General features: G+C 52.5%; 1 protein-coding gene across 1 annotated transcript in view; it reads right to left on the minus strand.

The window, feature by feature from the left end:
• The window catches only part of HTT (huntingtin), a 155,176-nt gene that overhangs the window by 20,003 nt on the left and 121,739 nt on the right, over positions 1–13,434 (minus strand). The window contains exons 46-54 of the mRNA XM_040489052.1: positions 13,235–13,311; positions 11,826–11,964; positions 10,652–10,774; positions 8,595–8,808; positions 8,081–8,226; positions 6,016–6,193; positions 5,029–5,124; positions 2,167–2,354; positions 303–429 (exon numbers count right to left, since the gene is read on the minus strand). Of these exons, the coding sequence (XP_040344986.1) occupies positions 303–429; positions 2,167–2,354; positions 5,029–5,124; positions 6,016–6,193; positions 8,081–8,226; positions 8,595–8,808; positions 10,652–10,774; positions 11,826–11,964; positions 13,235–13,311 (1,288 nt within the window). The remainder of the gene's footprint in view (positions 1–302; positions 430–2,166; positions 2,355–5,028; positions 5,125–6,015; positions 6,194–8,080; positions 8,227–8,594; positions 8,809–10,651; positions 10,775–11,825; positions 11,965–13,234; positions 13,312–13,434) is intronic.

Raw genomic sequence — 13,434 nt, forward strand, 5'->3', positions numbered from 1 at the left:
AGCAGCGCGGGGCACAGACCGAACTGGGCCACACATCATCCGTATCACCAGGCGCCGGTCCTGACTCCGAACGAGCCTGGTGTATGAAAACTTGGCATTTAACCTTCCCCCCCGCCGCCCACCACACCCAATACCACACCAACCTGGCAAGAATTTTTCATCGTGACAGTTTCATACACACTGCAGGATGCACTATTCACACATGATCACATCCTGCCCCAGCTCCTTATGGAATAACCGAGAAGAAACGGGCAAGAACGCGCCTTGAGGTCTACCGTTTCTGAAAGAGAAATCCAGACTACCTAGAGTGTTGATGCGATAGATGAACTCTTTAAAGACCTCCTTCTCCTGGAGGAACTCCACTGGGATCTCAGGAAACGCTGTACCAAAATCCCCTCCCGGTTTGGGTGACCATCCAAGTTTCCAAACCTGAAAGATGAAAAAGAAAGGGACCCCAGTCAAGTCAGGACAGCCATACTGCGAGGACACCATGAAGTACAATCTCTCTAAGCACGGTCTCCCTCTGGAGGCCAGCGGCCCCCTGACCGCGTGTGCACACATTCCCGAAAGCGAGTGCACCGCCTTCCTGGGAAAACAGCTCCCGTGCTTTGTCTGAGGATCTCCCTCCCCGTCATGTGCCCCTTATCCGCTCTGACCACCCCTGCCCCAACCTGCCTGCTCCCCAACCTGACCCAGCCCCTTCCCCCTAGCAGCTGCCACCCCACCGCTCCCCAGGCTGGCAGCTCGGGAAGTCAGGTTCCAGAGGGCCCGCGTTGGCAGTGCCCGGGTCCTCGTCACATGCGGGCAGGGGCCCCCTCCCCCCCAGAGCCGGTGTGTGAGATAAAGAAGTTATTAGGCTGCACGTAGGACGTTCACTGGTGAGCAGCCGCAAGAAGCCATGCCATTCGCACTTCTAAACTCCGCAAACGGAAGGTGGGCCCGAGGTTGACCTGAGGCGGTCCTGGCAGCGGGAGCGGCCAAGCCCCCCCGCCAGCTGAGCTGACCGCTCCGGCAGAGCCGAAGAGGACTTGGGGCGCCCAGGCCGAGGGCTCAGCTCCGGATTCCTCAGGCCCACCCGTGGGGGCCTCAGAGACACAGCCAGCCCTTGACGGCTCTGGTGCCTCGCGTTCACCTCGGGAAGACGCCGGGTCTCTCTCCCCCGTCTAAGGTGCTCGCTGCGCCCTCCTCACCACCACTCCCTGCGGGCTCAGGCCCCTGCCTGAAGGGCCCCCCTACAGCACGGGATCCGTGCCGGCACAGTGGCTTCTGCTGTGGCTTCTGCTCCAGGCACAGTGACCTCTGGGACTGTGCCTCCCACAGCGTCCCCCGCTCCTCTCCAGACGCGCAGCTGTCTCAGGACCTGTGGCGACGTCCTGCGTGCAGAGCACAGGCCGCCGGGGGGGGGGCCGGCTTCCCTTCCCTGGCAGCACCCTCTGCGTGCTCCCTCGGCGCAGCGGACCCGGAATCCCTCTCTCGCACACACGCACGAGGCTGTGCCCCACTGGCACAAGCCCCTTCTGGGCAGAGACAAGCACCTTTCCTCTCGGTCCTCCTGGCTCACCTTGACCTGCCGTGTTCACCCTGTCACCCCACTCCTCATCTGGGCAGGCTGTGAGGGCCCAGGCAGCTTCACCAGGGAGAGGCCACGTGGCCACCACCAGCCCTCAACTGCTCACACTAAGTACTTCCTATTCCATGGGACAGAGTCCCTGTTAAAACCGACTTGAAACTGATCCTGAGGACAACGTGGCATGAGGAGACCCCAAAGAGGCTGTGCCGAAACAGCTGAGTAACACTAGACGGTGACTGCTTTTAAAGGGAAGTACCCGAGGGGTAGCACTTCTGGTCTACCGTTAAACAAAGGAGTCTAGTTCCCTGCCAATCACATCCAACATGAAGTACTGACTGGTGGGAGATGAAGTCTTACTGCTGGAAGTCATGCCTCACCCCATTTTGGAAAACCCAGCATTTCTGCTACCGACTGCTGGACACCACGCCCAAGGAAATCAGATAGGTGCCTCGAGCGCACGCCACGAAAGGCTCCGTACCACAGAGGAAGCACCTGAGGGGTCCACGTCTGCTCTCGCCCCCCAGGGGCCCCCAGCCAGGGGCTTGCCCACACATCTCGTTAACTTCGGTTTTCCGCCAAGGAGGGACCAGACTCACCAGGGGGGGGACGCGCGTGTAGCTGTTGACGAGGGGTAAGCGAGCCAGGCTGATGATGATGTTCCTGAGCACCGATGTGAGAAACGCTGGGGTGCTGCTATTCCTTTTATGGCCCAAGGCCAACACCGACGGCAAAGCCTCCACCATTTCTGCCACCATCCCACAGGCTGCGGTAATATAGGCCGGGTCTAAACAAACACCGTGGTTCAGAGGGCTGTTCTGTCAAAACACATCCCAAACCCACACCTCCACTCCTGACTTTCCCGTCCCCCCACCGCACAAGGCACGACCCTACAGCCAGCTGCTCAAGCCACAGATGCAGAGCCTGCTAGGCCTCCAGTCGCTCGCTGAAGGTCTACAGGTGTTACCTTCTTCAAATCTATCGAAACGTGCAAGCCTGCACACGCCTGCCAGGACTGTCGTCTTGAACCTGTCTCCCGCTCCTGGTCCCAGCCCTCCTGCCCACCCTGCACTTACGCGGCCGTGCCGGCCGGCTGACATCCAGGGGGAGCCGCCCCTCCCTGGTGCTTGCACTCCTCTCCCAGCTGGCGTGCAAGGAACCATGATGTAAATCATGATGTACAACATCAGGGCTTCTCCCGGGCTGGTGGGGGGGGGGGGGATTCTGATGGGATGCCAAGTCCCACCCTAGAACCCCCAAGGCAGAATGCTGAGGCAGACCCCACGGCCTGAGGTAAGGACCACGGCACCTCGAGGGCAGGCAGTTTCTCGTTCACTTTGAGTCTGGCACAGAGTATGTGCCAAAAAATCATCTGTTGAGCTGATGAATGTTTAGGGCTGTCCGTGAACATAACCCATGGTTTTGAGGCTGGAAAGGCTAAGCAACTTCCTCATATGGAGAAGAAGGGATTCTTACTGGGCTTATGGATTATGGAGTCAAGTGCCAAGCTAAGAGAGACAAAGCTGTCTTTAGTAATACTTTTTTAAAAAAGTAAATAAACTCTATGCCCAACATGGGGCTCAAACTCACTAACCCGAGATCAAGAGTCGCACGCTCTACTGACTGAGCCAGCTGGGCGTCCCTGACCAGCAGTCCCTTAAGAGGCATCATCCATCCTATCATTCTTCCTCTGGCCAGGACGAGTGTAAGCGGCCTAAACAGGACCATGGAGAACGGGCACAATGGCCACAAACTAAGCATGCTCCAGCCCACGGGCCTGTGTGCTCTGACTCGACCCCCTGAAGTGCCTGAAGTATTTTGAGGAATGGAAATTCACGTGGTGATGAAAATTATGGTGCCATTTGCTGAGCACTTATCACAAGACTGGCGCTTATTCTGGGTGCTATACATGGGTTAACTCATTTCATCCTCACACCAACCCCCTGAGGGTAGTGTCATCCGTACCCCCGCTGCGGAAGCACTGGATAATAACTGGCCAAGGTCACTCAGCTAGGAAGTGGCTGAGCAGGGAAGTGAGTGTCTGCAGACCCCTCACATTATCAACAGGAAATCATGAAATCCCAAACAGCTGACAGAACTGTAGAGCTTTGAGGTAAACACTTGGAGAAGAGCTTGGCTGTGTACTGAAACACCGTTGTTTCTGGATGGTTAGACAATTACAAAGCCTTGAACAGGTAACTAGAAAACCAGCATGCTCAAAACTAATGACAGGAAAATGCCATCATTACCTGGGATTGCACAAAAGCTGGCAATAAGAAAGCATTTATGTACTTGCTCTGAAGTACATCATGTTTTTTCTTTAATGTTTATTTTTCTTTGAGCGAGAGCAAGAGAGAGAGACAGAGTGTGAGCAGTGGGGAGGGGCAGAGAGAGAGAGAGGGAGACCCAGAATCCGAAGCAGGCTCCAGGCTCCCAGCTGTCAGCACAGAGGCTGACGCGGGGCTCGAACCCACAAACCGCAGGATCACGACCTGAGCCGAAGTCGGACGCTTAACTCACTTGGGCCACCCAGGTGCCCCTCTGAAAAAAACAGGTTTCTTAAGCCGCCAGAATATGGCTAAGACTCTCGTACGTCCAAGGAAGAGTGTTCCACGAAAGGGGCAGACAAGAACCAGCAGCCAGCAGCCGGGGCGTCTGCTTCCCATCTCTGTGCAGGGGCTGCAGGCCCGCATTCCAGTCACAGCCTCTGGGTGAAGAGCCCGCCCAGCCCCAGGAGCATGGAGGTCCCCCCAGCGACAAGCAGTCGCTCAGCCCAGAGCTTTCCTCCCAATCTGTCTCACCACATTTTAAAGAGTGAGAGGCTGGAATCAAGAGATGAGAACGATCCCATCTAAATCTAGAAAAGCTGTAAATAAATGGGATGTGGACATGTTTTTTGTAGGAAGAGCAGTAAATTTCACTTAAAAATCCACCACAACACACGGCTGAAATAGACGCTCTGGTCACCTATCATTCACGTGGGTATTTCCACTAACTTCGAGCTACTCAGCAATTCCACTTATTCATTACTCAGGGAACATCTGTCGAGCGTTTACAAAGGCGAGAACACAGAAAGGGAACAGAGTCCCTGCCCTGAGGGAGCTCAGAGTCTAGATGAGAGACCGGAGCAGGAAGCCCTGCAGAGGACGGAAGCGCTAGGTGGGGAGGAGTGGCTGTGGGGACCCCGGAGGGCTTCCCTGGGGGGTGACGCCCCAGCTGAGTCTGGGGGACCAAGGAGGCCAGATGGACAGAGCCAGCATGCCAGCAGGGGAAAGAGCACACGCGAGGTGAAGCCGCAAACTACGCTCCAGAGATAAGCAACTAGAGAGAAGCAACAGAGTGCAGCTAAACTAAGTAACGTTTTAAGAGTCCACACTTACCATTTTAAAAGTCTCTTTTATTAATGAATTTCAAGACCCCAAAGAAACAGGGTAAGAAAAAAAGTGGGTCTTGAGACTTACTTTGTGTGTTTGAATCTACTTCGTCCTCTCTGGCAGCCTTTGGGGTGTTCATCCTTCGGTCTGGACTAAGAAGCTGGTCCCCAGGCTGCACCACAACTAAAATCACAAGAGAACAAACTTTACTACTTCTTTTTATTCAAGATGTCACATTTGCGTAGTTTTACAACATCTCAAGGTGAGAGACTAAGTCAAATGAGGTCTAGATTTTCGACAGTACCAGCCTTGGGTATTATTAGTCTCTGGGCTAGCCTACAACGCTCAGGACTCGACTTCTACGTGGAGATTTCTAAGTCTGCCACCTCTCGCCCTGAAGGTTTTTATCAGACAGCTCGTGATTCATTACTGCTAAGAGCATCACTGCAATCCCCAAGAAGTCTGGCTTTGAAAAATTGCTCCCTAGATCTTTGTTTTCAAGTTGACTACAAATGCACAGACGAAAACAATTTAAACAATGAAACTTCAAAACACCCTCTAACATGTAAACTATAATGTCCAATTTTTAAGAAACTCTGGCTAATGACCCTTGTTAAGGACACTGTTCCTTGAAAAGAATAAGTCACTTTTATTTTATAATATATTAGTATTACAATGCATTATAGAAATAAGCATTTTGACTATAACAGAAAACAATCTTTCTAATGTAATCTTATTAAATCTTATGGTCATCTGGGACTAAAAGCATGAAACAGGCAGCTAGGACCAGAGATCAAAGGGGCATAACATTGGAAATATTTTTTTTATGGAAGTTGGAACTCTAAAATCTAAACAAAATGACTACAAAAGCAAATTCCAGTTTAATTCCAGTGCAGAATCCAAGACATTGGAGATGAACACAAGGCTCGTATTTTATTCACCGATTCACCCCCAATTCCTTGCTCAGCACCTGGTAAACAGGTGGTGCCAAATAAATGCCTGCGACTCGACCTGCAGAGCTGATGACTGGTTCACGTGACAAAGGAGAGAAAGCCCTTGTGGCCACAGACTCACTGGCTTCCAGGATGAAGCGGACACAGTGGATGAGAGAACAGGCGTGGGTCACCATCTCTGGGGAGGCGAGTGCGCTCCAGACGCTGGGCAGCTGCAGGGCCAGGCAACAGCAGTCCAGGCCCGCCTGAAGGTCCAGACTCAGCGGGATCTGCTCATGGATCAAATGCCACGACAGGGCCTAGGGGGGAGGGTCAGTGTTACAGACGGCTCAGACCTGCTTCCTTCCTGTCTCCGGGCTGTCAGGGAGCAAACGACCCCCAGCTCTCAGAGAACTGTCCAAAGCGCCAGAGGCTAGCAGGTTGTGACACCCTTCCAGAGGAATGGGCCCCCGTCGCCCAGTCCCTTACATTCGTGCCTGACCACCTGCTCCCAAAAGTGCCTGGGGCTCTCCTCTCTGCCGAAATGGCCACCCTCATCTCGCTGCTCCTCTTTCCGTCAGCTCTGTAGGCTTCTCTAGAAATCCTTCCCTGGCCAGGGCGCCTGGGTGGCTCAGTCGGTTAAGTGTCCGACTCCAGCTCAGGTCATGATCTCATGGTGTGTGGGTTCAAGCTCTGTGCTGACACATCAGGCTCTGTGCTGACAGCTCACAGCCTGGAGCCTGCTTGGGATTCTGAGTCTCCCTTTCTCAGTGTCCCCCTCCCCCACTTGTGCTGTGTCTCTCTCTGTCTCTCAAAAATGAATAAATGTTAAAAAAAAAAAAAAAAAAAACTCAAAAAAGAAAGAAAGAAATCTTTTGCTGGCTACATGGCCTCCAGGCCAAGGTCTTCTTATTCGGGGCTCCCCGGGCACAGGCAGGCCTTGCCCGTGTCGTAGTCAGAGGCTGGATCTGAGAGCATGGGTCTTGGACGTGGCCAGGCTTGGGTTCAAACATCTACTGGCTACCTCCTAATGCGTAAACCTGGGCAAGCCACCCAACTTCTCTCAGCCTTGCCCTCCTCGTCTGCAAAATGGGAATAACAGAGCCCATGTCCCAGAACTGCAGTAAGGTCTGAATGAGTGGACGCGTGGAAGCATTTCGCCCTGTATGCAGCAGGCACAGGACTGCGGTGGCCAGCCATCACTCTGTACTGAGACGTACTGCCTGTCGGCCTGCTTGCCACACTGAGACCAGAGGACAGGGATCAGCAGCCATGTGACTCAGCCTGCCTCTAGGCGGGTGCTTGCTCATCCCTTCACGAACGACCACACGGTGCCTTCCTGACACCTCTCTCTCTCTCTCTCTCTCTCTCTCTCTCTCTCTCTCCCTGCTGTGACTGGCAGGCGGAGTTGACGCTGGGTCAGCCGTGTCCTGCTTCGGCTGAGAGACACACAGCTCAGGTCTCTGGCTGCAAGGATGTAGGCTAGACTATTTTCCAGAAATTACATGGAAAGGTAACACACCCACATCATGTACACATTTTAGGGGTGACTGTAAGGGCCAACACAGAGTGTTTAATTCCCCATGGCTGAAATGTCCAGGTTTATTTCTCAATTTAAAGCATAATAATTTTCCCAGACTATTTTTCTTTCATTATCCAAATTAGGATCCACACTACATCAGTGGTGCTTCCTTTTCCCTAGAAAAATAAATTTAGTGGCTATCTGTCATGAAATGAGAGGCAGCTTAGAATCAAGCAAAGAGGTCTACACACAAGCACGTGACTTCCAACACTGTTTGGGAGATCCCTGAGAGGTTTCTGCCCATCTCTCCAGTGACCCTTGCTTCTCCCCACCAGACCCTCCTCTATGACCTGCGCCCTCGCCCCAGACACGCAGGGGGAGACAGCTGTGGGCGGAAGTCCAGGTCCCAGGCCCAGCTCTCCAGGGCCAGCTCTAAGGTAGGGACAGGAAGCACCGTGTTGCCAATCTCCCAAGGCACCTGTGAGAAAGCAGCACGATCGGGGGATGTGAACGTGCTCTAAGCAGGTGACAGGTGTGATGCTTCACCACCTGTAGTTAGTGTCTCTGTGAGAAGGGGAGCCTGCCTGACGGCACAGCTCCCAGGTTATAGACAAAACTGCCTTCCCTACTTCTCTAGTGACAGTCCCTCAGCACGGAAACAATGACTTCCCCAGCTGCCTCTTACCTCGAGGGTCATGACCACAAACTTCACCGTGTCCCTCTCCTTCTCAGGAGGAAGGTGCAAGTGGCCGGGCAGTTTGGAGAATACCAGCAGGTACTGGGCCAGAGCCCGGGCCAGAGTGGTCAAGGAGCGATACAACACAGCATCCCCTAAAACACAAGATTGGGGGTGAGCGCAACTCTAGCAGAGGCTCGTGAACGGCAGTGAGGCCGTTCTCCGAGAATCTGCAGGCACCCGCGGCTCAGAAGCACATCCGCACCCACACCTAACTCCACGCGTGACTCGGGATGCACCTTCCTCAGAGCCTGTCTCAGTGCCCCTCCAGGGCTGGGCCAAGGATCGGCAAACATGCCGAGACACCCAGAGCTAGGGGTGCCAGCACTGTTTCTCAAGTCACCTCTGTGCGTACTCTCAGTTTATTAGATCAACGGTATTTACCGTATCTTGACTCAGTGCAAAGCACAGTACTGGCTCTGCAGCATGTTTAAGAAATAAAAGAAGTTTCTATTTTAACTACCAAATAGATCATTCAACTTGTTCCAGTAGGCGGTGGGCTCTGCGGGCAGGAACGGCTGGAAAACGTGGTGGGCGGCAGGGAGCTGCTGCACCAGGCCGGTCACACGGTCCAGAGTCGCCAGGCGAGCTGCTTCGAAAAGTGGACTCCTCTGGCCTCCGGAGACTTCGCGCATGCCAAGGCCCAGGCACGGCGCCAACAGGCTTAAGTTGAATTCCTGAATCAGGACGTTAAAGGTTCAGTAACAACAATTACACACTTCCAAGCAGGCAAGAAAAACACACAGAAGAAAGGACGATGCGAACATTTCTGAGAGAGCACCCTCGAGTGCCCCATAAAAAATATCTTAAAGAGTAGTCTACTTTCCGTAATAAGTACCATATGCTCGGTGAAGTTTATTTCTGATCTCTTTGGGGTACTTTATTCTTAAAGAAATATTTTAAATCATTTATACCTTCAGATTTGTTTGAAATAAAAAATTTAACACACATAATTTTTTTTTTAAAACACATATAATTTTTAATTGATAAAAATACAAAACGAAGCTGACAAGGCACCCAAGAAATCCAGTGAAACACCACACATTCACCAAGTTTGAAAAAGGTATGTTCAAAAGCAGGTGAAATAAGTCAAAACAGCCATGATGGTGGTTAAGAAAACAGCATTTCTTATGACCATGTATCAATTTGTACTGTTTTGCCAATTTTAAAAAACCATTTAAGGATCTTAGGGGCCAATTTTCAGGTAGAATATTCATCTTATTTTAGGTAACATTCAGAAAAGCTAGGTCATCATCAGTGACCAAAATTGAAATTTCTGCTACAGCTAGAACCTTTAAAGCTATTAAAAGTCCAATTACTGAATTGGAAAATTCAATAAATAGATCATCAAATTTATTCAGCAAATCAGCTTTCACTGAATGGAGCTTAAAACGATTTCAGCAAATTGACTGGAGCCAATTCTGTTTTTTCAATGTAGCCCCTACTGTCAGACTAATGAAAAATCAGCACTTGGTCAAAGACTGCTGTGTGGCCTCTACCCTGAGTCTCTTCCTCCTCACCCAGCCCATCCTTTGCTGCCCCCCACCCTCCTCCACGCAGCTGCCCTGCCGGCCCCCCACCCTCCACGCAGCCGCCCTGCTGGCCCCCCAGGCCCCTGCTGCTCTGCATTCCCATCTGGTACATGTTGAGGCAGCACTGAAACACCTAGGTTTAGTCAGTTGCTTGCCCCAGGAAGTCTGGGAAGGAAGCAAAGGCTGTGGATGGTACAGAAGGGGAGGGCTCCACTCCTCACAGGACCTGCCCAAGAGCTGGGACAGGGACTCGGATGCTTTGCAAGGGCCTCCTGGGTCGGCTCTGCCTGCATGCCTACACGACATCAAGGGTGGGGACGGGGACCTCATGACATCTAGTGAGGGGCTGGGGAATGCCTGACTACAAGTAATGGAGGGACCTCACTGTATGTAGGAGAGGTACAAGGCCCTCACTATAAGTAGTGGGGGCAAGAGGACCTCACTACATACCATAAGGGGAGGGGCCTTACTGAAGATCAATTTCCGGAATGCCACGAGAGTCAGTTAAATCGTGTACTATACCATTTCAATACCTTTCCTCATGACTATGAGAATATGCAATGGGAACAGACAATAATCTAAGAGAACCTATTTCCTTCAAGGGCATGAAAAGCTGAATTAAACACAATTTACTTCCTTTTGGATTCTAATGTGGCTGAAACAATGTCCTGCCCGTCTGGGTTAGAGCCTCTTCTTGTCCTGCACCCCCCACCCCCGGGTTAGAGCCTCCCCTCGTCATGCCCCGTCTGGGTTAGAGTCTCGCCTCGTCCTGCCCCGTCTGGATTAATGTCTCCCTAATTTCTCCCCTGAATGGGTTAGTCTCTCCATGTCCCGTCCCGCCTAGCCCAGAGACTCCCATGCTCCGTCCTGTCTGGATTAGAGTCTCTGCCATTAAGGCAGAAGAGCGAGTGGCACACGTCCTCAGTCAGTCACGTGATAATGAAGCCAGTCCAGCATCCTGCCGGCGTCCTGCTGCTCTCCACCGTACCGAGTTCATCATGAACGTGCTCATGTCACTGGGAGGAATCCGATTCACCAGTTCTGCCCCTTCCAGCAGCGCAGAATCTGACCTAGTCCAGCACTGGGATTTGACTAGACGTAGGTACCAGTCCTGGGAAGAAGAAAAAGGAGAACGCCATGCAGTTGGGCAGGGGCTTCAACCCTATTGAATGAACACGTGCTGTTTCTGTGATCACTGCCCCTCACATCCTGTGGCCCCAGACCAAAGGACAGGGGGCCCCAGATGGGCCGTGAATGCAGCTTCAGTAAAACTGGATTCCAGCTGGCCATGCGGCTGCTCACCAAACCACAGGCCTTTGCCACGGGAACTGCTACAAGGCTGTCTTTGGACTCGCCGTTACCTACTGGACAGCCTCTCCTCCCTTACCCGGTGAACATTCCAGTGCCCTCCTAACAGCTCAAGTGTGGGGCCAGCAGGCCCTCCTCCCTGTGCCCTCACCCACTGTCCACCCCTCGCCTGGGAATGCTCTGATCACCTTCTACTGGGGTGTCTGCCTCGCTCCTTCCTCTCCAAGGCCAGTGCAGCAGAGGCTCCGAACAAATCGAATCTGAGTGTAGAGGCCTGAACTTTGCCACTCTGTGCCTGGGCTATGGGTTTTCAAAATCCAAGTTCACATCTACGCTGACCTCCCTCCAGAAAACAGAGTACCAAGGATCTGTCGAGGCCCCAAATGGTCCCCAGCTCTGCAGTTTGAGTACTAAGGGTGACGGCAAGTACCAGGGTCCTTGGGACGGTGAGCTCAGCACGCAGGTCGGCAGGTTTAAGGAGAGGGAGACAGGCCAGGGGGGCAGGCACTTCGGGCTACGCGGGCCACGGCCACTCCTCCCCTGCCTCCCGTTTGCTAACCGTGCCGATGCCCCTCTGCTTGACGCCAGAAGTGTCCCAAATCAGCGTTTCCTCTCTCACCCCACACTTCCTGCTGATGACCTGGGCTGGACCTAAGGCATCCTGTCAGTGATGGGACCCCGCCCACTGCCAGCAAGAAGCAGGACGGGCGGAGAGCCCTCGGGAGCCACGCCACGTTTCAGGACGCCCCGCTGCCTGAGCCGCCCCGCTGCACCCTCTGGATTTGCCAAAGGCTCACGGGAGCACGGAGTGCCCGGGCCCTGTGCGTCACACGCACACACGGCCAGACACTTACTTTGTCTGGAATGACTGTCTCCAGTGCCAGGGGCCCATCCCCGTCCAGCGGGTGGGACGTGACTGGAGGAGAAGGGCCACGGGAGCCCGGTGCGGTAGCAAGACGAAGCCTGTCCAGCAGGGAGTACAGCCTCTGGTGTCTGGAATAGGACCACACGTGGGGTTAGAGCACGGCTTCACGGGTAAGAAGTAACGGTGGCTTCCTAAAGCAGGATGCGACACATCTGACACGTTTTCTTCAGAGCTGCCTCAACAATGCTCAGACAGGTGGTGATGCAGCTTCAGGCTCTGGCTTATTTTTAACAGCACAGTTCATGCCCCACCAACGTTTTGCAGACATTTCATTTATACTCGAACATCCTAACAGGCAATAACATGGTTTAACAGCTAATAAAAGCATTCTTTACAAATGCAAAATAGATCATCTATTCTAAGACCCAAGTGCACAAAATCTCCCATTGATTCTCCCAACACGATAAAATTTATACCAATTTATGTTCACTTCATAGAAGAAGCACCTCACCTTGAACAAGATATTTATATAATCTTCCTCATCTGGTCTGAAATCTAAATGTAGAATCAAAAAATAACGGTTTGACCTTCCGCTATCTGCTAAGAGAGCAACGACTTCATGATGCAAATGACAGTATGACCGGCCCAGCAAACTGCACGTCCGTCCAAACTGTGTGCTGTCTACCCGGTTAGGCCCCTTCCCCAGGGAAGACACCGGCAACGATCCACAGCACAGGCATTCTACCCCGTTCTCCCTCCCGCTCTCCCTCTCTGGCTCTCTCCCTGTCTCTCTCTCTGTCTCTCTTGCACACACACACACGCGCGCGCATGCGCTCACAGGCACACGCCTTCCCCCCTGTGAGGGCAAAAGGTAAAATCTAAAGGTAAAACATATTTTATTTATTTAGTTGAAGAAATCGATAACAGATGTCAGGATTTCTGATAAGGCTTCTAAAAGACTATGCAACAAAATCAGGTGATAAATACCACACAGAGGTAACATTTTAACAAGACGCAAATATAATTCTTGCACGCCGAAAACTAGGTAACGTCTTTCAGACAGGCCCGCTGTTGCGCAGCAGTTAGGTTACACGCTGCGGTTTTGCGAAGATAAGGCGAGTGACCCTCTCCTCTGTCACAGCCTGGTGAACACGTACAACCTCTCAGGCAGCCAAGGGGACGCAGGCGTGTCTGCTCCGACGGCAGACACAGTGCTGTCTGTTCATCTCCCTTTTTATAAAGTGAGTCCCATTCCGTGTCACTTAGGAAGGCCTTCTCTCAAGGCCCTTCTGCGGTAAACTCACCTACAAGGCACACCGATCTCTCGTCCTGAGCTTATCCCCTTACAGATCGAAGCCTTTATATCCAAAAGCAAGGAACGCCTGGTTGTAGCATTACCTCTGAGCCAGCCCGCTGCTCTGAAGGTATTCCTGGATTCTGGTTAGTTCCTCCACCGGCAACTGGGCCATGCTGCTCTGCAGTGGACAATAACACGTCAGCACGTAATGAATCCAAATAACCTTGCGCTGATTTAAAAAGCAAAGAGTAACGTGTACAGTTTACGAGTAGAAAGTACAGGCAGCACTCGTATCAGGCAC

The sequence above is a fragment of the Herpailurus yagouaroundi genome, unplaced genomic scaffold, assembly GCF_014898765.1.
Source record: "Herpailurus yagouaroundi ecotype Mexico unplaced genomic scaffold, PumYag 28, whole genome shotgun sequence".
Lineage (NCBI taxonomy): Eukaryota > Metazoa > Chordata > Mammalia > Carnivora > Felidae > Herpailurus > Herpailurus yagouaroundi.